Source organism: Mesocricetus auratus, unplaced genomic scaffold, assembly GCF_017639785.1.
Source record: "Mesocricetus auratus isolate SY011 unplaced genomic scaffold, BCM_Maur_2.0 Super-Scaffold_100007, whole genome shotgun sequence".
NCBI lineage: Eukaryota > Metazoa > Chordata > Mammalia > Rodentia > Cricetidae > Mesocricetus > Mesocricetus auratus.
In genome coordinates, this window is record NW_024429191.1 from 56,502,464 (window position 1) to 56,527,049 (window position 24,586).

At 47.0% G+C, this 24,586-nt stretch overlaps 1 protein-coding gene across 2 annotated transcripts; it reads right to left on the reverse strand.

Moving 5' to 3' along the window:
* Window positions 1–17,338: 17,338 nt before the first annotated feature.
* On the reverse strand, window positions 17,339–24,372 carry Eral1 (Era like 12S mitochondrial rRNA chaperone 1). Of its 2 annotated transcripts, XM_040749227.1 has the most exons (11): window positions 24,060–24,372; window positions 22,815–22,942; window positions 22,366–22,443; window positions 21,062–21,193; window positions 20,474–20,520; window positions 20,293–20,354; window positions 20,014–20,126; window positions 19,669–19,923; window positions 18,386–18,535; window positions 18,186–18,266; window positions 17,339–18,077 (listed from the first exon to the last, which is right to left on the reverse strand). In XM_040749227.1, exons 1-11 carry the CDS (start codon window positions 24,343–24,345, stop codon window positions 17,955–17,957), a joined length of 1,455 nt encoding a protein of 484 aa, XP_040605161.1. In that variant the 5' UTR covers window positions 24,346–24,372; the 3' UTR covers window positions 17,339–17,954. The 2 variants fall into 2 exon arrangements, with proteins under 2 accessions (XP_040605161.1, XP_040605162.1); XM_040749228.1 differs by lacking the exon at window positions 21,062–21,193 and having other exon boundaries at window positions 24,060–24,370.
* Window positions 24,373–24,586: the final 214 nt, after the last annotated feature.

The window sequence follows — 24,586 nt, forward strand, 5'->3', positions numbered from 1 at the left end:
GAGCAGCTGGGTTCCCCCATAACCACATCAGCATCAGGGTTGCTCTCTCCTACCCTAGCCACTGGGAGGCATCAGTACACTGGCCTGGCCCTCAGTAGAGACTGGCCTTGGCACTGAGACAAGAGCTGGGTAACATGCCTTCTGCCAGACCTAGTCCTACTCAGCAATGGAGCCCAAATCTCAGGCTGAAGAGCATGAACTTGGTGCTGGAGAGATGACTCAGAGTTTAAGAGCCATGGATGCTCTTCCACAGGTCCTGACTTCAATTCCCAGCAACCACATGGTGACTCACAACCATCTGATACCCTCTTCTGACTTAAAGATGTACATTCAGATAGAGCACTCATGTACATAAGACCAACAAACAAATCTTTAAAGAAAAGTATGGCCGGGTGTTGGTGATGCACACCTTTAATCCCAGCACTCGGGAGGCAGAGGAAGGCGGATCTCTGTGAGTTCGAGGCCAGCCAGGTCTACAGAGCAAGTTCCAGGACAGCCTCCAAAACAATACAGAGAAACCCTGTCTCGAAAAACCAAAAAAAAAAGTTTAGAAAATTCTAAGCCATGCCAGGTGTGCTGGCACAGCCCTCTAATCCCAATACTCTAAGATAAGAGCAGGCAGTTGGATCTCTGAGTTCAAAGCTAGCCTGGTCTACATAGCAAATTCAGGCCAGCCAGGGCCACATGATCAGATCCTGCCTAAAAAAAAAACCCACTAAACCAGGCTTGATGGCACAGATCTATAATCATATCACTCAAGAAGTAAAGACGGGGATTAGGAGTCAAGGTCATAACAGCTACATAGCCAGCCTGGGCTACATGAAATCCAGTCTAAAAGGAAGAAAAGTTGAGCCAAGTAGCACATACCTTTAATCCTAGCACTCAGGAGATAGAGGCTGGTGAGTGTATGAGTTCAAGGTGAGGCCAGCCTGGTCTACGGAGTGAATTCCAGGATAGCCAGGGCTACACAGAGAAACCCTGTCTGGAAAAACAAAAAGTTGAGCCTATATAGGCTCAGTATTCATGAGACACAGGCCCAAAGGATTTCCACAAATTCAAAGCCAGATTCAACTAGAGTTAGACCCTGCCTAAAAATATAAGAATAAAACAAAAATTGACCTATTAGACCACCAAAGTAACTGCAATCATAAAAAGAAACTTTGGGGGGTGCTGGAGAGACACTCAGGCTAAGAGCACTTCTTGCAGAGGACCCAGGCTCAGTTCCCAGCACCACATGTTAGTTCACAACCATCCCTGACTCTAGTACCAGAGAATCTGATGTCCTCTTCTGACCTCCATGGGCACCAGGGAAGGGTGTGGTACACAAACGTACATGAAAGCAAAGCACACACACACATAAAAAATTTTAAATTATAAAAATGAGGCAAGCACACCCCCAAAATTATTACCATACCTGTATCTAGCAAAGAATCTAAATTCCCATCTACACCAGCGCAGCGTGACAAACCGAAATCATGAGCCTGAGAAGACACAAGCAAAAGGATCAAGGCCAGAAAAAGAGAGCTGGGATGTAGCTCAGTTAGGGCGCTTGCTTAGCATGCACAATGCTTGGGCTTGAGCTCCAGCCCCTCAAAAACTCGTAGGAATGGTGCAAGCTTGTAATCCCAGCACTTGGGGGCGGGGGTGAAGGCAAGAAGATCAGTAGTTCTGGGTCATTCTCAGCTACGTAGTATGCTGAGGCCAACCTCACATAGATGAGTCCCTGCCTCAAAATGAAAGGAAGGGAGGAAGGGATGGAAGGAAGAAGGGAGGGGTAAAGTTCAGTGAAGGAGTGACTGCCTAGCGTGTCATAGCATAGCACTAGAGTAAATTCCAAGCCATTCTAGCCTAGAAAAAAAAAAAAATTAAAGGCAGTTGTGGTGCCTTTAATTCCAGAACTCCGTAGGCAGATCTCTGTGAGTTCGAGGCCAGCCTTATCAACAAAGCAAGTCCCAGAACAGCCAAGGCTACACAGAAAAACCCAGACTCTAAAACTAAACAACAACAACAACAAAAAACAACAAAAGAAACCCAAATCAGTTATTAGTAATAACCTAATAGCGTAATTTTTTGGTCTTTTTAAAAGGATTTCATGTGCCAGGCAGTGGTGGCGAACACCTTTGGTCCCAGCACTCTGGAAGCAGAGGCAGGTGGATCTCTGTGAGTTCCAGGTCAGCCTGGTCTACAAAGCGAGTTCCATGACAACCTCTGAAGCAATGCAGAGAAACCCTGTCTCAAAAAAAAAAAAAATGGTTTCATGTAACTCCTAAAACACAATACTCCCTAGTATCCAGAAAGCAGATTATTTTTTACCAATAAAGAAAATAAAAGATAACTCATTAGACAAATCCACACAAATGACAGGTACATTTGAGTAAATGCTTTTTCACTGTTAATATATATCCTGCATACAAAAAAAAATGACAGGCATGAGCACACACAGAATGGCCAACAGATAAATGAAAATGTATGTGGCAGATTATACTTTCCAAAGATAGTGGCAACAATATCCTCCATCCCACATGTTCCTCTTACAGTGTGACTTTGACACCCTTCCAACCAAAGAGACACATGCCTCCTTCCCTTCAAACTGGAATGGTTGTTCTCACTATTTAGGTCAGTGGCGATGGAAAAAGAATTGCTCTGAGACTGTGGCATACACGATGGCAATGCCACACAGACATAACTTTTTCTTCTTTTTTTGGTTTTTTGAGACAGGGTTTCTCTGTGGCTTTGGAGGCTGTCCTGGAACTCACTCTGTAGACCAGGATGGTCTCAAACTCACAGAGATCCGCCTGCCTCTGCCTCCCGAGTGCTGGGAGTAAGGGTGTGCACCACCAACGCCCGGCTCATAACTTCTGTTTTATTTACTAGTATACTCTCTTTTCTGTTGGTTTTTCTTTCACTTTGTTGAGACAGGGTCTCAAGCAGTTCAAGTGACCTTGGAATCAGATAGCCAAGACTGGCCTTGAACTACTGATCCTCTTGAGTCTCCCCCCACAGTTCTGGGAATTACAGCTGGAGCTACCAAGACCAGCCTGGACTATTCTGTCTTTAAACCACATATGACAGCACTACCTTAAGGTCCTTGTCCCATGATAAAGTCTAAGTAGAGAGAGCCCAAAGATAGGCCTTGAGTTCCCTGAAGAGAGGGAGGGAGCTACCTGGCCAGGCTCTAGCTGCTCTAAATGAGAGACATCCAAACCAGACTGTCCAGCCAAACTTCTAAGATACAGACTCACAATCTAAGACAGATGGTTCAGAACTGTTCACTTTTACACTTTTAATTTGAAGGGTTGAAGAAACAGCATAGTGGTGGAAGATTTGCTAAGAATGCCAGCGACTTAAGTTCAATCCTCAGCTAGAGAGAGAGGAAACCTAGCCAGTCATACTGGCATGTGCCAAGATTCTAGCACTTGGGAAGTAGAAGCATAAGGATCAGGAGCTCAAGGCCAACCTCAGCTACCTAGAAAGTTCAAGGCCAGCTAGATTCCATGACATCCTCCCAGAGAAACAGAAAGAAGGGATTGGGGCCATAGCTCAGTGGTAGAATGCTTTGCTTAGGATGTGCAAGACCCCATATTCACTCCCTCATACCACGGAAAGACAGAAAAAATGCATTGGGGAACAAGCATTCCAAGCACTCTGGAGGTGGAAGCAGGAGATCAGGAGTTCCTGCCAACCAGCACATGAGACACTGTCTCAAAGACACATAGACATGGAGGGTAATAACCACACAATCACTCTACAAATCTACTTGATAGAATCTCCAGGATCTACTGTAGCTCTGAGTGTGTGTGTGTATGTGTGTGTGTCCTGCATTCCAGCCATTCCACACCTAACAGAAATATGCATATATGTAGGTACAATAATATTCACACCAGTATTGTGAATAACGATACCTAAATTTAGCAAAGCAATTGTGACATATGCCTTTAATCCCAGCACTCAGGAGGCAGAGGCAGGCAGATCTCTGTGAGTTTGAGACAAACCTGTGATCTACACAGTAAGTTCTGGGACAGCTAGGGCGACACAGAGAAACCCTGTCTAGAAATGCAATAAGAAAAAAAAGGTATTTGTCACCACACCTAGCTCAAAAACTAGTTTTTAAAGCAGCTATGAAAGAAAAATATAATGTTTTGTTTGTCTTTTGGGGGTTTTGAGACAGGGTTTCTCAGTGTAGCTCCAGCTGTTCTGTCCCAGGCTGGCCTTAGGACCAAAGGTGTGAGTCACAGTCTGGCTCTAATGAAATGTTTTATTCCTTTAGTCTCTAGTTAATTCTGTGAAAATAGATTACTACTGCCCTTGTGTAGTAAACTAAGGAAACTGAGTCACACGGAAAGGAAGAGACATGTACCAGGTGATGCAGTAAGTGTGTGCTCCAGAACCAGGACCTGAACCCAGACTCCTAGACTCGAAGCTCATGTCCTTTAGGCCTGTAGGCCATAGCAGGGCCCAACTGGGTCTAGATGACCAGTTAATCTAGATGGGTCAAAAACAGTGACTAGCCAGGGGAAAGCAACCAAAGTAGTCTAGAAAAGGTTGTGAACAGAGCCCTGGTGAAGAAGAAGGGATGAGTTGAAGTTGGGATGGGACCAATGGACTCCCAAAGTGGAGACAGGAGGACCAAAACCCACAGAGTGCATACTCTCAGAGTATACTCTGGGCTGTCATGTACTTGTGAAGGGTGCATACTCTCAGAGTATACTCTGAGAAGGGCAGGAAATGGTTCAGTATGAAGACAGAGCTCCTAGATACTGCTGTCCCCATTTCCTGGTGCTCCTGACTCCAGCTTGCACGAAGCATGGGACCCACCATACTCTATACATTTCCCAGGCCCCAAGCCTGAGGACATGGCACAGAGAGGGTTAAGGGGCCAAGTATCTGTGTCTGGGGTGGATGAGGACTGTCATCAGGAACCTCCTGATAATCCACACTGCCTATCTCTTCCACAGCAGCTGTGAGGCAGGCAAGTTGTCCTAGCAATAAGGGAGGAAGGTAAGAGCCTCCTAGCTGGTGGGAGGAAGGGTTTGCTTTCAAAACAGGGACTCACAGGCTCTCTGGGGATTTTTCTATACTGAATAACTACCTGCAGGACTGTGTCTAATGACTAGAGAGACTATGGCCTGAGTATAAATAGACATGGCAGTCCCTACTGATCCTGAGAACAAGAACTTAAAACTGGTGAACAGGCTTAAAGAGGTGTTCATGCCATAGCCCATTCTCCCCTCACGTGTCTCAGCAGGTGTTCCAGAGGCACACACTCTAATACACACATCTTAGCAGGAATGGGCACGAGCACAGATGTCCATGGCTACAAGCCTTGTTGGAGATGAATGGGGAAGCCCATTGCAAAGCCAGAGGGAAGAATGTGGTTTTGGTGAGCTCCACTGTACACACTCCAGGCTGTAGGAGAAAAATGTCCATCTTTATGATTTCATTGAGCCTCACAAAAGTATAGAAAAGTAGAAAAGAAGGCACTTTGGCTGGCCTCAAACTCACAGAGATCCGCCTGCTCTGCCTCCCAAGTGCTGAGATTAAAGGTGTGTGCCACCAATGCCTGGCAGGCCAGGAACTTTTTTTTTTTAATGAAGAAGCCCAAACTGCAAGATCATGGACAGGGCCAGAGACTCTTAGCAGGTGTCAGTAAATCTCAGATCCTGACAAATTCAGAGCCACACTGTCCTCTCTGGCTCTGTGTCCATCCTGGACAGTAGTTTAACAAGCAAAAACTCTAAGATACACTTCCTGTCCATCCAAGCTGAAAGCTTTGCTTCAAGTCACAGATGGTCTGTGATGTCAGGGTAGCCAAGTGACATGATGGATGGCTCACAAGCTGCAGGAAATTCAGAGAAAGAACAGAGTATTGCTGGGTGTGAGCTGGCCACCAGCAGCACTAAAGAAGGCTTACAACAAGGTCTGGGACTTGATTACAGTGGCAGACAGCTGTAAATCTAGCACTTCAAAGAAGGAGGCAGGAAGATCAAGAGTTCAAAGTCATCCGGAGCTATATAACAAGTTCAAGGCCAGCCTAGGCTACATAAGACCATGTCTCAAAAGGCAAAAAAGGAAGAAAAAGAAAAGCCAGGACATGTTAGGAGTACACACTCATATTTCATATTCGTGGCATTTGAATGGTGGAGGCAGGAAGATGCCAAGTTGGAGATCAGCTCAACCAGTTATACAGCATGAGGCCACCCTGGACTACTCCAAATAACACACACACACACACACACACACACACACACACACACACACACACACACACACACACACACACTTTTTAAGGGAAGGAGGGAGGAAGAGAAAGGTCTGATGTTAGTGTGTAGCTTATTTGTAGAGTGCTTCCCTACCACCAGGCAGGGATCTTGTGGGTGGGTGGAGTCTGATGAAATGGAAATGGAAGACAGACAGGAACCTGGCATCTTTCAGGGACTTTTCCACACACCCTTCCACTGAATTTTTCCAAGGAAGGTGTGGGTACTATTAATATCATCCTTGTTTTATAGGCAAGGAGAATGCAGCACAGAGAGATGAACTAAGCAGTCCACACACAATCAATTCCATTACTGGTAACTGGTGAAACTTAGGTTTGATTCTCTTGCCCCTGAAACTTAAATGGCCCCATAGGAACACATGAGGCCCATCAAATTCTCAGTATAGCTGGGCGTTGGTGGCACACGGCTTTAATTCCAGCACTCGGGAGGCAGAGGCAGGCGGATCTCTGTGAGTTCAAGGCCAGCCTGGTCTACAGAGCTAGTTCCAGGACAGCCTCCAAAACAATACAGAGAAACCCTGTCCATAAAAAAAAATTCTCAGTACATGTGTGTGGGGAATCTTGGAGAGGAGAGCTGGAGCCCTGCATTTTTAATTGATTTTCTGTGATGCACAGCCAAGTACTCGCTCCTCAGTTTTCCTGTTGTAAAGCTGGCATGCAGTCACCTTGTGAAGACTGATGAACATTGGCAAGACCCCTCTCCAGAAAAGCCATGTCTAAAACCCCTTCCCTGGAAGGGCTCTAGGAGCATCTGGGGACATTGTTCAACATGCACACTTGCTTATGGAGCCAAATGGGAACACATCGAGGACGTGAAAAGACTTGGGCACTGTCCTAGGTGTGGCATCTGTTCTGTGTAACACTTGCCAGAATACGGCCTGTGAAGGGTCGTGGACTACAGAAGTAAATCTAACATGAGCCTGTTCACAAAGGAGTTGTGAATACCCAGGCAGCATATGACTCTGAAAGAACCAAAGCATGGATACAGGGGGAAAGCGCCAGAGAATTTGAAGTGTCACAGAGCAGCCAAGATGGACCCAAGATGGAATAAACAGGCAAATTTCCCTTTGTTTTTTTACCAACCACATAGGCAGCTTAGGGTTAGGGAAATTTTCCTGATTTGTTTCAAGTTTTTGCTTTGTTTTGCTTTGTGTGTATGTGTGTGTGTGTGTGTGTGTGTGTGTGTGTGTGTGTGTGTGTGTGTGCCACATGTGTGCAGATGCCCTACCCGAGGCCAGAAGATGGGTCAGATCCCCCCTGGAACTGGAGTTGTAAGGGTTGTGAGCTGCCTGATATGGTGCTGGGCCATTTCTCCAGTCCCTATCTTTTTCATCATCTGCTTTTCCATACTAAGAACGGAACTCAGGGCCTCCTGCACACTACACATGTGCTCTGCCCCTAAGCTACTTCACAGCCCTTCAGATTTCTCTTTTCATACTCATTAGCTCCCAGAGCCATACCAGGCTCTTATTTTTAATTTCTTATATCTAAAACACAACAGCTTGAGGACAGCCTGGGCCACGGGTGAAACACTGTCTTAACAACAGCAATAACAAAATAAGATAAAACAAGGCCAGATATGGTGACTCATGCCTGTAGTCCCATCACTAGAGGGGTCAATAGGAGAATTGTCATGAGTTTGAGTACAGCCAGCAATGTCTCTCTCTCTCTCTCTCTCTCTCTCTCTCTCTCTCTCTCTCTCTCTGGTTTTTCGAGACAGGGTTTCTCTGTATTGTTTTGGAGGCTGTCCTGGAACTGGCTCTGTAGACCAGGCTGGCCTTGAACTCACAGATTTGCCTCTGTCTCCCGAGTGCTGGGATTAAAGGCATGTGCCACCAATGCACGGCTGGACTGCAATGTCTCAAAACACCAAAATGAACCAAGAAACCTCATAAACTGCTAACTTTGTGTAAGCAAGAGGAAAACAGGAGTCATCGGCCAGTCTGTTTTCTTAGTGGGGTGGATGCTGTACTGAGCTGTGTCTGCACACGTGGGCAGTATACACGAGTACTTGAGTGTTCTGCAGACATGTGGTTTCCTAGGTATCTGTGGGTATCTATTCCACTTTCCTGCTCTCTTACGGCAATAAATTTCCTGAACTCTGAGGCTTCAAATGATTTTTCACCACTCTTTAGACCTCAGTTTTCCCTCTTTTTTTTTTTTTTTTTTTTTTTTGGTTTTTCAAGACAGGGTTTCTCTGTTTCTCTGTATTGTTTTGGAGGCTGTCCTGGAACTCGCTTTGTAGACCAAGCTGGCCTCGAACTCCACGAGATCCGCACAAGGAACTTGAGCTTCATAACTTGTTTTTTTTAATTTGTTTTGTTTTGTTTTGTTTTTTTCCCCAAGACAGGGTTTCTCTGTATAGCTTAGCTTTGTAAGTCAGGCTGGCCTCGAACTCACAGAGATCTGCCTGCCTCTGCCTCCCCCAAGTGCTGGGCTTAAAGGCATGAGCCGCCAACACCTGACCTCATGACTTGTTTTTTGTTGATTTGTTTGCTTGTTTTTCAGACATATTTCATGCTATACCTAGGCTAGCCCTCAATTTTAAGCACTCCTCCTGTCTGGGCCTCCAAGATGCTGGGATTGCAGTGACACACCACCAAAACCTGCTCCAACTTCATGATTTGAAAAGATTGTTGCAGATCTGATAAGGCTTTTGTTTGCTTGTAGAATTTTACAATTGTTTTTAATTATGTGTATGTGAGCACATCTCTATATAGTTATGTGCACCCGTGGGCACAGGTGTCCAAGAAGCCAAAGGTGTCAAATTCCCCAGAGTGGCAGGTGGCTCTAAGCCATCTAACTAACATGATTGCTGGCAATTGAACTGGGGTCCTCTGCAAGAGCAGCTCATGTTCTTGACTGCTAACACTTTCCAGGCCCAGATTTGACAGTTCTTTTTGGTTTGTTTTGGTACAGAAATGCTGGGAACAAGTAGGCTGTGTACTATGAGACATACCAGCAAACCCGAAACTCAGCAAATGTATTCTGTTCAATCCAAAGTAGGGGTATAGAAAAGCATGATGAGGGTCTCTTGTGGGGAAGAGTCTCAAATTGCAGTGATCCTAGAGAAGGAAACAGTGGTTGGTACTTTCCTCACAGAGTCAAAGTTCATCCTTTGACCAGGAGAACAGCTTGTCTTTCTTTCTTTCTCTCTTTCTCTTTCTTTCTTTCTTCCTTTCTTTCTTTCCTTCCTTCCTTCCTTCCTTCTTTCTTTTTTCTTTTTTTTTGGTTTTTCAAGACAGGGTTTCTCTGTGGCTTTAGAGGTTGTCCTGGAACTCGCTCTGTAGACCAGGCTGGCCTCGAACTCACAGAGATCTGCCTGCCTCTGCCTCCCAAGTGCTGGGATTAAAGGCGTGCGCCACCACCGCCCAGCCAGCTTGTCTTTCATGTAAGTCTCAGGCACTGGGGTCCTGGATGTGTCCATGCTCATGTCAGCAGTATATATTCACAGTACGCTTCTGTCTCTCAGTACTAGAAGCAAACTTCCCATATTCAGTGCCCACAAAAGCGTAAGTCATGCCCCCGGGAAATAAACACATGGAAGGTAAATTGTAGCAAAAGAATTGCCTTGGGCTGCCTTTTAGCCCTGACTGTATCCAGTTCAGGACAAAGATGGAGATATTTGCCTATAAGCACTTCACCAGAGAGACAGGATGTAGCTCCTGGGTTGGCCTGACCAGTTTGGCTGTGTGGTGCAGAAGGTACTTCAAGACAGTCATAGAGTTCATTATCATAGAAATTAACCCTGTTGAGCTGGGAGATTGCCTCAGCATAGGGAGGAGGTCACTAAACCAAGAGTACCCTCTCTTACAGCACTCCAATTCCAGGAATTTCAGGGTATACGTAACTCTCTCAAGGAGAACCCAAGAGGATTAATGAATAAATCACATAAAAATATAGCATTCTGTTTATCTTTGAGCTCCCAAATGTTCTGAAAACGGGGCAGGTAATCCAAGACTGATTGTAAGAGCTGGCAGCGAGTGACAGACACTGTCTCCAAGGAGGTCTTCAGACACTAGTGAGAGACTTGAGAGGTTAGTTCTGACAAATGGTGTTGAAGAGGGTTTGTTGTATTGACAGTGAGGCAGATGACTCTTTACCCTAAGTTCAACCAGAACAAACAAGAGAGGTTAACCTGCAGGACACTGCCTTTTGGGGTCTGCACACACCATTCATAGCATTCTAGTCTGATGCTTTTGGATACCACCATGGTACTGTCCCAGTGCATAGCATAAAAACACAGAGGTCGCTGTATGAAGCTAGCATGGTGTATACAGGAAGGAATACCTACCCCAAACGTGAGTCAGGAACATTCTAGGCCTGTCGTTGCAGTTTGCTTATGTCTTGCTCACACACCATGTCCCTGTCTTCCAACTTCAACACCATCATTGCATATAATCAAACCCTTTCGCAGGGCGGTGGTGGCGCACGCCTTTAATCCCAGCACTCAGGAGGCAGAGGCAGGCGGATCTCTGTGAGTTCGAGGCCAGCCTGGCCTCCAGAGTGAGTTCCAGGACGGCCTCCAAAGCCACAGAGAAACCCTGTCTCGGAAAAAAAAAATCAAACCCTTTCTGGATTCAAAACTATCTTTCCCAGTTGAAACACTTTAGGCATGTTGGTGGCTGTGTTCACATATCTGAGCCCAAAGCTCCTCTCCTTAGAATGCTATGTCTCTTCCACTGCTAGGTTCACAGTGGCCAGACAATTAAGGACCAACTAACATAGAAAGGGGTTTTCTATTGAATACTCCCCATCTTGCCTTACTTCAGCCACTCTGTCAGGCAACCTTCTAGAAAGTGGACATCATTGACAAAGAGATTCTAGAGAAAGAGTTTGGAGAACTGAGAAAGCAATGCTCTTATCCACTCCTCTTCCAGCTTTACAGCAGCACTGAAACTGAAGAATTTCCTGCTTCCCTCTAGCATGACCATTTGAAGGTTTCTCTTACCTGCCCCAGGGAGGCACAAGAGGAGTCATGTCTTCCAGCCACCACCAACTCAACTGTAGCCCTTGTTGGAGGAAGAGTGTAAGGTGTTCTGGATTTAAATCAGTCAAGCTGACATTTTCCAGATTACATTGTTGCAGCTAACTGATACATGGGGACTCAAAAAGACAGTGAGAGTGAGTCACTGCTAGGTCATCCAAGGGGCCATCAGGGACTTTATCTCAGGCTAAAAGGGCTGTCCTGTCTTCAGCATAGCTGAAGAATAAATCTCTTCATTTGACAGTTCCTAATTTCACTCACACTATTTAGTTTGTTTTTACATTTTTTGTTTGTTTTTTTGAGACAGGGTTTCTCTGTTGCTTTGAAGGCTGTCCTGGAACTCTCTCAATGAGCTGGCCTCAAACTCACAGAGATCCACCTGCCTCTGCATCCTGGGTGCTGGGACTAAAGGCGTGTGCCACTACCACAGGCTCTGATTTGTTTATTCAAATAGTACTAAAGGTCTTGTGCATGCTACTATACTCTACCACTAGCTATACCCCAGACCATAATCCAAGGACTTCAGTTATGTTATTTGTTCGGACAGGGCCTTATTATACAGCCATGGTTGGTTTAGAAATAGCTATGACCTTGAGCTTGTGACAATCTACTCAAGTTAGCATTCCTAGTGCTGCAAACACAGGCATATGCCACCACGCTCAGCTCTGACTTGTTTCTAGGCTACTCTGCTTTCAAGCTGCCTCGGTAGCTGAGGATAATAACCTTGAGCTTCTTATCCTCCTGCCTCCACCTCTCAAGTGCTAGAGCAGCAGCCTGTGCCACCATGCAGCTTAGTCTAAAGACTTTCGAACACATCTAAATAAGAATGAAGACTTTAAGGCTGCAGTGGCAGGGTCAGAGCTACACGTCAGGAGAGAGGCCTAGGCAGGCTCACAGCAGCTTCAGGAAGGACATGAAGCTCAGGGTCTGAAACAAAAGCAGGTAGAATGAGGACAGGCCCAAGGACTCCCATGGTGTTTCCCTACCCCCACGCTTGCCAGAGTTACTGTGTGTGACTTCCAGTAAGAGAGGGATTCCATTCCAGTTCCCTGTGGGGAACCTAGGGAGGCAGAGAAATGAGCAGCAGCCATCAGGGAAGCCAGACTTGGGTGGGGAAAGAGGCCCAGGTCCTGCTCTGACCTCTGCAGGCATGATAAGCAGGTGCTAGGCCCCTACTATGATAGTATGGTCATCTTATCAGGGAGCCCAGGCTATCTCACCCAAGCCCAGGCTCTGTTCTAGTCCCACACCCTGATCACAGAAGCCCCCACCCATAGTTAGAGGCCACAGCCACAGAATCTCTGGCTGCCAGAGATATCTCTGTTCTCTAATTCCAGGACCCCTCATGGCTCTCAAATTCACCCTGGGACTGGGTCTCAGCACTGGGGTGGGTGGCATGAAGCTTGGCCCTTATGTACGAAGTCGCACTCTGTAAAAAGCTTGGCTGTCTGTGTGTCCTAGAGTAGAGGTGGCCTTGAGAGGGTTATAAGAAAGGAAAGGGGGTCACAGGGAGGCAGGAGCTGGCATGGCTGGAGCACCAGTGGTGACATTTTCTCACCTATGTATTTCTCAGTTGATTCTCACAGCATGGTGGAACATCTAGCAGCCTTGAAGCTAGAGAAGAGCAACTTGCCGCCAGCCACATGGCTAGCGAGACAGAGAAGAGGAAGGCAGACTGCAGCACCCCAGTGTGCTGGTCCTCACAGTCACCACAGAGGAGAGCATCGACAGCTCCCTCCTTACGGCTGAGGAAATGGAGGCTGAATTTGATCCTAAGTCCTGGAGCAGCATGCAATGAGCTGTGACTGTCACTCAGGGCCTGTCACTGCTAAAGCTGAGCAGTCTCAGTTTCAAAGTGTTTTCAAGAATATTCCATTTTTGGAGCCAAGGATGGAGGCAGATGCCTACCGATAATTCAGCAAGTGAGAGCAGGATCAAGTTACACAGGGAATTCCAGGGCAGACTTAAGATACATAGAAGCCGGGCATTGGTGGTGCACGCCTTTAATCCCAGCACTCAGGAGGCAGAGGCAGGCAGATCTCTGTGAGTTCGAGACCAGCCTGGACTACCAAGCGAGTTCCAGGACAGCCTCCAAAGCCACAGAGAAACCCTGTCTCGAAAAACCAAAAAAAAAAAAAAAAAAAAAAAAAAGATACACAGAAAGGAAGGATGAAAAGGAAAGAAGGGGGAGGGAGGGAAGAACTTCAGATGCCTTCCCTGTGATCTTTGCGAGTCCTCTGTGGGAAGGAGCAGAGGAGACTTGTGTGTTACTTATTTGAACTCCTGTGGCTAGCATCTGTGCTGTGTAAAAGTACTTCATCAAAGTGGGCCTGAAGCAAAGGCCTGTAATTCCATTTACTTGGGAGGCTGAAACAGGAGAATTGAAAAATCAAGACCTGCCTGAACTATACAGTGAGCTTAAATGACAGTCTGGGCAACTCAAAATAGAAAGTAAGAAGAGGGGTAGAGGATTAGAGACAGTGCTTGCCTTGCAAACATAAGGTTATGGGGTCCATTTCTTGGCACCGAATAAACCTAGCATAATGAATGCCTGTTGCCCTTGCACTCAGTAATTACAGACAGGAGGCTCAGAAGTTCAATGTCACAAATGGAATTTCAGGCCACATGAGACTCTGTTTCAATATCAATAAGAGCAAGGCAGAGCTGGCAGACCTCTCAGCTCCAGGGCAGCCTGGTCTATATAGAGAGTTCCAGGTCAGTCAGGACAACATAATGAGACCCTGTCTCAAAATACAAAGGTGAGATGGGTGTAACGGTGCAAGTCTTTAATCCCAGCCAGCACTTGGGAGACAGAGGCAGGTGGATTTCTGTGAGTTCCAGGACAGCCAGGGCTGTTACACAGAGAAACCCTGTCTGGAAAAACAAAGCAAACAAAGAAACCCCCAAAACAACAACAAAACCAGGAGACAGGTATTACACGCCTTTAATTCCAGCAGGTAGATCTCTGTGAGTTTATGGCCAGCCTGGTTTATACAGTTCCAGGACAGCCAGGACTACACAGTAAGACTCTGTTTCAAAACAACAAAAGAACAATAACAACAAAAGCATTGTCCTGGCACTGGGGAGGTAGAGGCAGGCAGATCACTGTGAGTTCGAGACCAGCCTGGTCTACCGAGCGAGTTCCAGGACAGCCTCCAAAGCCACAGAGAAACCCTGTCTCGAAAAACCAAAAAAAAAAAAAAAAAAAAAAAAAAAGCATTGTCATCTACTCCTACATAACACTGTGTCTAAAAAATTAAATTAAGCCGGTGGTAGTGCCTCCAAAGCTCCAGAAAAACCCTGTCTCAAAAACAATTAATTAATTAATTAAAAATGAATAGACAGCTGGCCACTGGTGATGTATACCTTTAATCCCAGCACTCAGGAGACAGAGGCAGACATATCTCTGAGTTCAAAGTCAGCCTGGGTCTACAAAGCAAGTTCCAGAACAGCTTGAGCTGTTACACAAAGAATCTGTGTCTTGAAAAACCAAAAAAAAAAAAAAAAAAAAAAAAAAAAAAAGACAGAGGAGTCCCTGTGCGTAACACTTACAGACCTGAAGAGAAACTAGTGCTGACCAGATGAGGGAAGCACACAGCAGAGGTAGGGCACATGCCTGTTCCTAGGCAGGAATCAGAGCACCTCCAAAGCCCAAATGGTTAGGGCTCTCCTCCCACCCCACCCCCACCCCATCCGAATATAGTCTGCACCTGCAAAGGAGGCTCCAGACCAGACTGTCGAGGATAAGAAAAGGGGGCGGAACATCCCCCAGAATGAGGGTCTAAATAGCAGAGGCTCAGCTGTTGGGAGTGTCTCACCAGAAGTCTCCCCTTCCCCATAGGGAGAGACTCAATGTTGCCAGGCTCCTCACTGAGTCTTGGGCTCTGGAGAATTGACTTGTAGCCTTTACCCTGGTTCCCACAAGAGCCAGGCCTCGGGTGCTCTTCAGTCTTCCAGCAGAGTGACACTCACCCAGGGGACCTTGCCAGATTAGTGGCTGACAAGTTTTGACTCTGCTCATCTAGTTCTAGCTTGTTGGGCTCAGCAAAAAATAGTCAACTTCTAGGAATGGAAATTTAGGCTGAAGGGTCCACTGAGGTTTGCTCCCAGATAGATTCTATAGCTCCAGCAGCCAGGACCCTTCTTGTCCTACACAAATTCAACGAACATTCCCAACAATCACCCGGAAAACAGCAGGGCTTCAACAGACACCTAAGCCCTGAAGGATGCATAGCGTGAGGGTTTTTCAATTTCCTGAGTGGGTAGGTAATCAGCTTCATGGGGTGGGGTGAAAGTCACCCATTTAAAAGAATGGAGGCAGCTGGGCAGTGATGGCACACACATGGAATCCCAGCATTTAGAAGGCAGAGGCAGGCCGGGCGGTGGTGGCGCACGCCTTTAATCCCAGCACTCGGGAGGCAGAGGCAGGCGGATCTCTGTGAGTTCCAGACCAGCCTGGTCTACAAGAGCTAGTTCCAGGACAGCCTCCAGCCTCCAAAGCCACAGAGAAACCCTGTCTCAAAAAACCAAAAAAAAAAAAAAAAAAAAAAAAGAAGGCAGAGGCAGGTGAATCTCTGTGAGTAGTTTGAGGCCAGCCTCGTCTACAAAGTGAGTTCCACGACAGCCAGAACTGTTGCACAGAGAAACCCTGTCTTGAAAAACAACCAAAAAATAATAAAAATAAATACATAAATAAAAGAATGGAGGCAGGATGGATGTGTAGTTCCAGTAAGTTAGCATGCATTAGACCCTAAGTTTCATTCAGCACCAGCACAAAAAATAAGACAGATAACAAACAAACCCAACAAATTAAACAAAAGGGAAAGGAACCAGTGACTTGTTTCATGAAGCCAGCAGGGGAAGAGTTAAGAAGTAGGGACTTCTAGAGCCCGGGAAAAGTACTCCACCCAGGGGAGGAGCCAGAGGGTTAAAAGCCAAGCCTCTTGAGCAAGAAGGAAGAGAGCAGGCAGGCTGTCCCTGTCCAAAGGCTTCCAGACTGCAGCTCCAGCTCCAGGTAAGCACTCCTTGGAGTGGCTGTCAGCCTCCTTATAGGTCTGCCCAGAGGGAGCCTTCTGCCTCATTGTTTGTTTCTGGCTGTGACTCTGCATCCCAAAGAGATCTGAATAGACCTTAGCTTCTTCCTCTAAGCCACCTGGGTTTTCCTGAACCACAGAATCAAGGAGATGATGCTCTGGGAGGGAGTGGAAGAGCAAGGAGGTATGTGTGTGTCCAGCCTTGACCAATCCTGCCCCAATGCCCTGGCTCTCCATATCTACAGCTCTCTCGTCCAGGGCCTTGGCTGGGATATCATCATATACTGTAAGTTTGTGATGAGACACTACAGTATAGATGATGTACTAGTCTGGGTACCCCCAGCTCTAGAGCCTGCCTGGAGGGCAGGAGAATGTTGAAGCCCATGGGGCTCACTGCTCAGCCTATCAAGCCTACTGACTGCTGTGGCACTTGGGGATGGCGAGGAAACCGTTACCATTACTGAGTTTAGTAATGGTAACGGTTCTCTTGCTGCTCCCAGAGACTGTGCCAAGAAGAGCTCATGACCCTGGAGCAGACTCCTGGAAGAAAAAGAGACCCCAGGCTGACAAGAGAATGGGGGCAGGGGAATGGGTGCATTTTTCTCTTCCCTATTCCAAAGAAATAAAGATAAGAATAAGAACACTTGTCATTTAATTTTATTAGCATCCAAGGTTGGGTAGCAGGAAGGGGTGAGAGGGATCAAGGACTTGGGTGAACAGGAGGTCGGCACTATCTCCTTTAAGAAACACAGGTTTAGCCGGGCGTTGGTGGCGCACGCCTTTAATCCCAGCACTCGGGAGGCAGAGGCAGGCGGATCTCTGTGAGTTCGAGTCCAGCCTGGTCTACAGAGCGAGTTCCAGGACAGCCTCCAAAGCCGCAGAGAAACCCTGTCTCAAAAAACCAAAAAAAAAAAAAAAAAAAGAAACACAGGTTTAGCCAGGAGGTAGTGGTGCATGCCTTTAATCCCAGCACTCGGGACACAGAAGCAGGCCAGCCTGGTCTACAGAGTGAGTTCCAGGACAGCCAAGGTTACACAGAGAAACCCTGTTTCAGAGAAAAAGAAAAAAAGAAAAGAAACACAGGTTGTCCCAGGTATTGGTGATGCATGCCTTTAACCCAGCACTAGGGAGGCAGACAGATGGATCTCTGTAAGTTCAAAGCTAGCTTGGTCTGCCTAGCACGCAATAGCCAGAGTTGTATGGTGAGAACCTTGCCTCAAAAGAGAGAGAGGGAGGGAGGGAGGGAAGGAGGGAGGGAGGAAGAAAAGACAGGCCTTTACATAAGTTCAAGGTGAGGAACTTGGGGTCACAGAGAAAAACTTTCTTCCTGCCAGCAGCTGGGAACTCAGGGCAAGAGTGGGTGCAGTGCTAGCGGGGGTAGGATGAGCCTACTCACACCAGGGACACAGCCGTCTAAGACCTGGATAGCTGAGACCCTACCTGAAAACTGAACTAAGGCAGCTTCTTTCCTCCAGTGGAAAACATGGCGGGCGGGGCAGGCACTGTGCAGACTCAACGAGGCCAGGCTGGCTAGCAGCCAGCCAGTGTCCATGGCCCTTACCAGCCCTACAGGCCCCTTTGACAGGGGTAGTCCCAGTCCCAGTCAGTCACTGCTGCAGCTGAGCAGGGATGCTCTAGGGGTAGCATCAGAAGATGGTCATTTGAGAAGTTTCACAGAAAGGCGGATGCGAACGTCACAGAGGAAGATGTCCATGAGGTCTCGGCCCACCTCCTGTGCAATCTGGGAGATCAAAAGGCCCTTCTGACCAATCAGGATCCGCTGCAAAGTGTGAAAAATGGCACATGGCTCTGCTCCCTGACCTCACAGACGGGGAAAGAGCCTGAGTTAATGCCGCGGCTGCCCTTCTCTGAGCCTGCCCCCACTCACCATATGAGATTCTTTGGGCACCAGAAGGTTCTGTTGGATCACTAGCTCCCCACTTGGTCCTTCTTCCCATATCACCGTCTTCTGTATAAGGAGACATCATGACTGGTCAGGAAGGCTCATGTCTATACCTTGTGGTGCCCAACTATTCCAGGTGTGTGCCTGGTGTATGGATAGGCCCTCGTCTTTCACCCTGTCCACACCTGCTGCACATTGTAGGGCACCTCCTCAGGCAGGTACTCTAGGAGCTTCTCTCGGATTTTATTGGCACAGATCTCTTCAGGTGTCTGGCTAGTGAGGACTCCACTGTGGAACTCCCAGGGTCCTGGCTGGGCCTGTGCCAGGAGGTATTGCTATGGGTAAAAAGGAAAACTGAGATCTTAACCCCATCAGTAGTCCCCTACTTATGTTGTTATGCACACTTTTTGTTATATATCCCCCAAGCTGACCTTAAAATTGCTACATAGTAGCAAAGGCTGTTAAATTCTTGATCCCACTTTAGCCTAACAAGCCCTGGTACTATACAAGTGACGACCATAACTGACTGTAATGCCCTTTTTTTTGGTTTTTCGAGACAGGGTTTCTCTGTAGTTTTGGAGGCTGTCCTGGAACTAGCTCTGCAGACCAGGCTGGCCTTGAACTCACAGAGATCCGCCAGCCTCTGCCACCTCAGTGCTGGGATTAAAGGCGTGCGCCACTACCACCCTGCAGTAATGCCCTTAAAAAAAAAAAAAAAAAAAACAGGGTTTCATGCAGATCAAGGTGGTCTTTTTACACCCTAATTTGTTCAGGCTGGTCTTGAACTTCCAACCTTCCTATCTCTGCCTTCTACATGCTAGAATTAAACAGGTGTACCACCATGTCCAGTTTATGTGGTGCTAGGGATTGAATCCAACACCTCTCACACATCAGGCAACCATTCTACCAACTGAGATATATTTTTGGTCTCCTTATGCAGCCTGGCTGGCCTACGACTCATAACGGAGACCGGGTTAGCCTCAAACTGAGTAATCCTTCTGCCTCTGCCTCCTGAGTGCTGGGATAACAGGTGTGAACCACCACAACTAGCTGGTTTTGGTTTCCTGAGACAGGATTTCATTGTAATTGAAGTTCCTCTTGAATTCACTGTGTACCTGAAAATGACCTTCAACTCCTGATCTTCCTGCCTTGGCCTCCCAAGTGCTGAGATTTCAAGTATAAATTACCAGATCCAGATTTTTGTTTTGTCTTCTACAGTCAGGCTGCTCTGAGTGAGGCCTATCTTTTTTTTTTTTTTTTTTTTTGGTTTTTCGAGACAGGGTTTCTCTGTGGCTTTGGAGGCTGTCCTGGAACTCGGTCTGTAGACCAGGCTGGACTCGAACTCACAGAGATCCGCCTGCCTCTGCCTCCCGAGTGCTGGGATTAAAGGCGTGCACCACCAACGCCCGGCTGAGTGAGGCCTATCTTAACATATGGTAATGGTGAGTTGTGGGCAAGGCCAACTGACCTTTAGTGTATTCACGTCCTTGTTGTTTAGCGCTGACAACATGAAGATCTCCTGGAAGTTGGGCCAGCCAATTCTCTGAGGGTTTCTCACTGAGTATGTATTTGGGTCCTTCGCTGCAGGATTGGGGCAGTGGGTGCCAAGGCGTGAGTGTGAGTGCAAGGCCTGCTTGATACTGAGCTTCTTGCCGTTGACCACACCTTCAGTGAGGGCGGCTGTCAGCTCCAGCAGAACTGACTTCTGCTTGAGGCAGTCTACCTGGATGGACACGGGTAGCACACGGCATAGCACATGGTCAGACAGATGGGACCTTGCAGGAAGAGTCTTCCTCAGGTGGGCAGTGCTCACCTTGTTTAGGACGAGGATGCTAGGGACCTGGGAGAAGCGGGTCAGGCACTGCAGCACCTGGGGGCTTAGCTGGCTCCTGGTCCACTTGTCCGACACATCCACAAGAACTACAACTAGAAAATACAGGGCAGACAAGAAAAAAAAAAGACTGTGACCTTCCTCTGAATCCACAACAAGTTCCAGGTTATGGGTTCTGCCAGACCCCAATCCCAAACTCCCAGAAATGAAGGCTCTGTAAATAGGGCAAATAGGGCTTCAGATATTTAGTTTGAGCCTAACCAAGATCAGCAGATTCCATGCTCTTCCACGGGTCTTCCACCAAAGACAGCTCCAGATGGTGCCTAAAGGTTAAGTGAACCAGTCAGGAAGGGTACTATCTGATCTGATCTTACGAGGAAGAATGGCCCCTCCTCTTCTTTATCACCACCCCCACCCCACAATCTGTTCCCACAGCTAATACCTCTTCTGTTTAACGGGACTGATGATGCCAGGTGTGTCAAGCAGAATCTAAAATCAGGAGAGATACCCATGCCCCCCCCCAAAGGAAAAGATTTTTTTAATGGATTAGTGGGGAGAAAGACCATACGAACCCCAATTTAGGTTCTAGGATTCAACTCAGGGCTTTATACATGATATACATAAAGACATGGTTTCTCTGTGCAACAGCGCTAGCTGTCCTGGAACTCACATTGTACCAGGCTAGCTTCGAACTCACTGAGATCTGCCTGCCTTTGCCTCCCCAGTGCTGGGAATAAAGGTGTGCACCACCACCTCATTGCATCTGCAGAATGACAAGAGCCTTTTTATTTATTTTTATTTTGTCAGGGTCTCACTGTGTAGTCCTGACTGTCCTGGAATTCACTATGTGGAATAGGCTGGTCTTCAACTCAAAGAGATCCACCTGCCTCTGCCTCCTAGTACTGGGATTAAAGATGTGCACCACCCCACATAGCTAGAGAAAGGCCATCTTTCATAATAGCATCTTGCCTTTCCTTCCTGGGCAAGCTATTGCTGACTTTGGATGTTTTAGCCTTCAGCACTGTCTTACTGTTACATGAGATACTCCAAAAAGAGGACGACTAAGAATAAATGATGTGGATGGTGATGTGTTGATGGAGCTGTGGCTCATCGGCAGAACTCGTGGGTAGTACCCAAGAGGTCCTGGGTTGGATCCCCAGCCCTGCACAAAACAAAAACACAAAACCACAGAGTTCAATGTTGAATTGTGCTTTGTTCAGTCAGGCGAGGTGTCACACTCCTATAATCCCAGCATTTAGGAGGCAGACACAAGAGGTTCATTTCAAGTTTAAGGGTAGACTGGCCTACAAATTGAGTCCAGTGCCAGTCAGGGATACGTGGTAAGACCTTGTATCCTAAATGGAAAAACAGGAAGATTCAATGATGGGCATGGTGGTACCTCTTGTATCCCAGCACTTGAGAGCTGGAGTAGGCAGGAACATCATAAATTCAAGGTAATCTCTAGCTATATAGAAAGGCCAACCTGTTACACAAGACTGTTACAAACACAAAGGATGGGATGACTTGGTGGGTAACCAAGCTTGAAAGCCAAGCTTGACAACCTAATTTTGGTGCCAAGGACTCACAGGGTGGAAAAAGAAAAGTGACTCCTAAAAGTTGTTCTCTGACCTCCATATAAGCACCATGTACATGAGTACCCACACATAAAAATAACTTCAGAAGAGACAGCAAAAGAGGGAGACGAAGAACTATATGGAGCCTTAAGAAAGAGGTGGTGGGGCCGGTCGGTGGTGGTGCAGGCCTTTGATCCCAGCACTCAGGAGGCAGAGGCAGACGGATCTCTGTGAGTTCGAGGCCGGGATAGATAGCCTCCAAAACAATACAGAGAAACCCTGTCTCGTAAAACAAAAAAAAAAAAACAAAAAACAAAAAAAAAAAGAAAGAGGTGGTAGTTGTACATGCCTTTAGTCCCAGCACTTGAGAGGCAGAGGCAGGTAGATTTCTGTGAGTTCAAGGCCAGCCTGATTTACAGAGTGAGTTCCCTACAGAGTGGCTAGGGATACTACACAGAGAAACCCTGTCCGAAAAGAAGGACAAGAACAAAAAAAAGGGGGGGGATCCTTTATGCATTCTTTTTTGTTTTCTTTTCTTTGTTGTTTTTTGAGACAGAGTTTCTCTCTCTAGCCTTGGCTTTCCTGGAACTCCCTTGTAGACTAGGTTGACCAGATCCACAGGACTCTGCCTCTGAAGTGCTAGGATTAAAGGCGTACACCACTACCATAGCACTGAATAATCATTTTTTTAAAGGCTAATGGCAAGAGAATTCTTAGCTTCACACTCTATCCAGTTTGCAGAACTTCTGCAGGTACCTACCACCTGGGCCTCCTTCTCTGTGATGACCCCTAGAGCTTGGCATCGAGTGGTATGCACCTTCTTGGAGACAGGAAACACCTTCCAGGAAGAAAGAGGTCTCAATGAGATCCTAGATCCCTCCCAGGCCATCCACCCAGGCAGAGCAAGAAGTGAATAAAAAACCAAAAAGATAAAGTGGGGTGTAGGGGGACTGGAGAGATGGTTCAGTGGTTAACACAACTGAATGTTCTTCCAGAGGACCTGGGTTCAATTCCCAGCACCCACGTGGTAGCTCCCAACTGTTTGTGATGCTGGTTTCAGAGGATCCAATATCCCTTTCTGGCATCTGTGGGTACCAGGCACACACGTGGTACACAGACATATATGCAGGCAAAACACCCATGTACATAAAACAGTGAAATGTGTAAAAAGGGAGGTGCAGGGCTTGGGATGATAAAAGTATGACATACTTTTCGGCCCAGCAGCTGATTGGAGAGTGTTGACTTTCCTGCATTTGGGGCTCCCAGGAGGACCACTCGGAGGACCCGTGAATTCTCAGGCATGTCAGGAGTATGGACCAAGAGCAGATTCTGTTCATCTGTGTTAGGACAGGAACAACAATGATATTGGAATCTAGACTCTATTAGACACTCAGCTCTGATACCCAAGGAGGAAATCAAGATAAAAAGTTAACACACCAATCTGAAGCCACCCATTCCTAATTTTGAGACTAGTTTGGCATTTAATTTTATTTGATTTCTCAGGTTATCTAACCTGTCTACCCCTCTTGGTTTTTGCATATTTAATTTGGGATCACATTAACATTATCTATTAATAACTTCTTTTTCACAATGTCAACTGTGTAAAATAATTGTTCAACATAGGTTGGGCACTGTGATACACACACACTTGTAATCACAACCCTTGAGAGGTTTAAGCAAGAGTGGATTACTTGGGCTAGAGAGATGGCTCAGTTAAGAGCACTAGCTGCTCTTTCAGAGGTCCTGAGTTCAATTCTCAGCAACCACATGGTGGCTCACAAGTGTATCTATAGTGGGATCTGATACCCTGATACCATCTTCTGGAATAAAGGCATACATGCAGACACAGCACATCAAACAAACAAATAAACCTTATTAAAAAGAAAAAAAAAGAGTGGAGGATTACCTGAGTCCCAGGCCAGCCTGGGCTACATAACTAGACCCTGTCTCAAAAACCAAAACAACCTCACTAAATTACAAAGGAGAAACAGCACTTTATAAAAAGTATACGGCTGGGCAGTAGAGAGGGCTCACACTTTTAATCCCAGCACTTGGGAAGCACATCTGTGAGTTCGAGGCCCCTCTGTAGTTCCACGACAACCAGGGCTACACAGAGAAGCCCTGTGTCGAAACAACAAAAGACAGCGGGAGGGTGGCACATCCTCATTCTCAAATTCTTCAACACCCGTCACTACTCGTCTCTGTTTGGACTCAGACTTATTTTCTATTAAATAAGAGAGGCTAAAATGATACCCTCAGAGACATAGAGATTTTACCTAAGATACATGACTTCCACTGCTAAAACCATCAGAGGCCGGTCATGGCTAACACCTGCAATCTCAACACTGCCGAGTCTGCATAGCAGGACGATCCGAGTTCCAAGCCAGTCTGGGCTACACAGAGAGACCTGCCACCAAACAGAACAACCGCAACCAACATAACGGAGCCCTTTACCTCTGTGCACCGATACCGCGGGGACGCTTGGAGCCAACGAACTGTCAGGCTGAGGAAACCCAAGGATACGGTCCAAGGCAGAGTACTGACCATAACGACTAGAGGCGGAGGCCAGGAGGGGACCAGAGAAAGCGGCGCCCACGACACCACAGGACACGCACCTCACTTGGTTACCTAGAAACAAGCCGGGCGGAGCCTCCCACTCCCTCCCAGCACGCGGGCCCCGCTGCCAAGCCCCCAACACGGACCGAACTAGGCGAGCACAGTGCTGTCTGGGGGCAGCCATGTTGCCGCAATGCACTCTGGTACCGACTAGAAGCACGCTGCGATTGGACGGTGAGGGCCACAGACCAACGAGTAAAGAAAACTAGATCACCCAAACAGAACTGACGCACCCGGGGTGTCCTGGGAGGGGTAGGTCAAGACTATTTGCGAAGGGTGACAGAAGCTAAGGAAAGGCAAAAATGTGATGTATTTATTGTCTGCGTGAGTATAACGATCGTCTTGGACTCCCATACCGTCATTTC

Bases quoted from the DNA above. Each gene is read 5' to 3' on its own strand.
- Eral1 (XM_040749227.1), bottom strand. From the start codon at position 24,345: ATGGCTGCCCCCAGACAGCACTGTGCTCGCCTAGTTCGGTCCGTGTTG. The intron at 22,444-22,814 runs GTATGTCATACT...TCTTCCTGGAAG, and splicing joins ATCAGCTGCTGGGCCGAAAA to GTGTTTCCTGTCTCCAAGAA. The intron at 20,355-20,473 runs GTATTAGCTGTG...CTTAACCTTTAG, and splicing joins AGTCCCGTTAAACAGAAGAG to GCACCATCTGGAGCTGTCTT.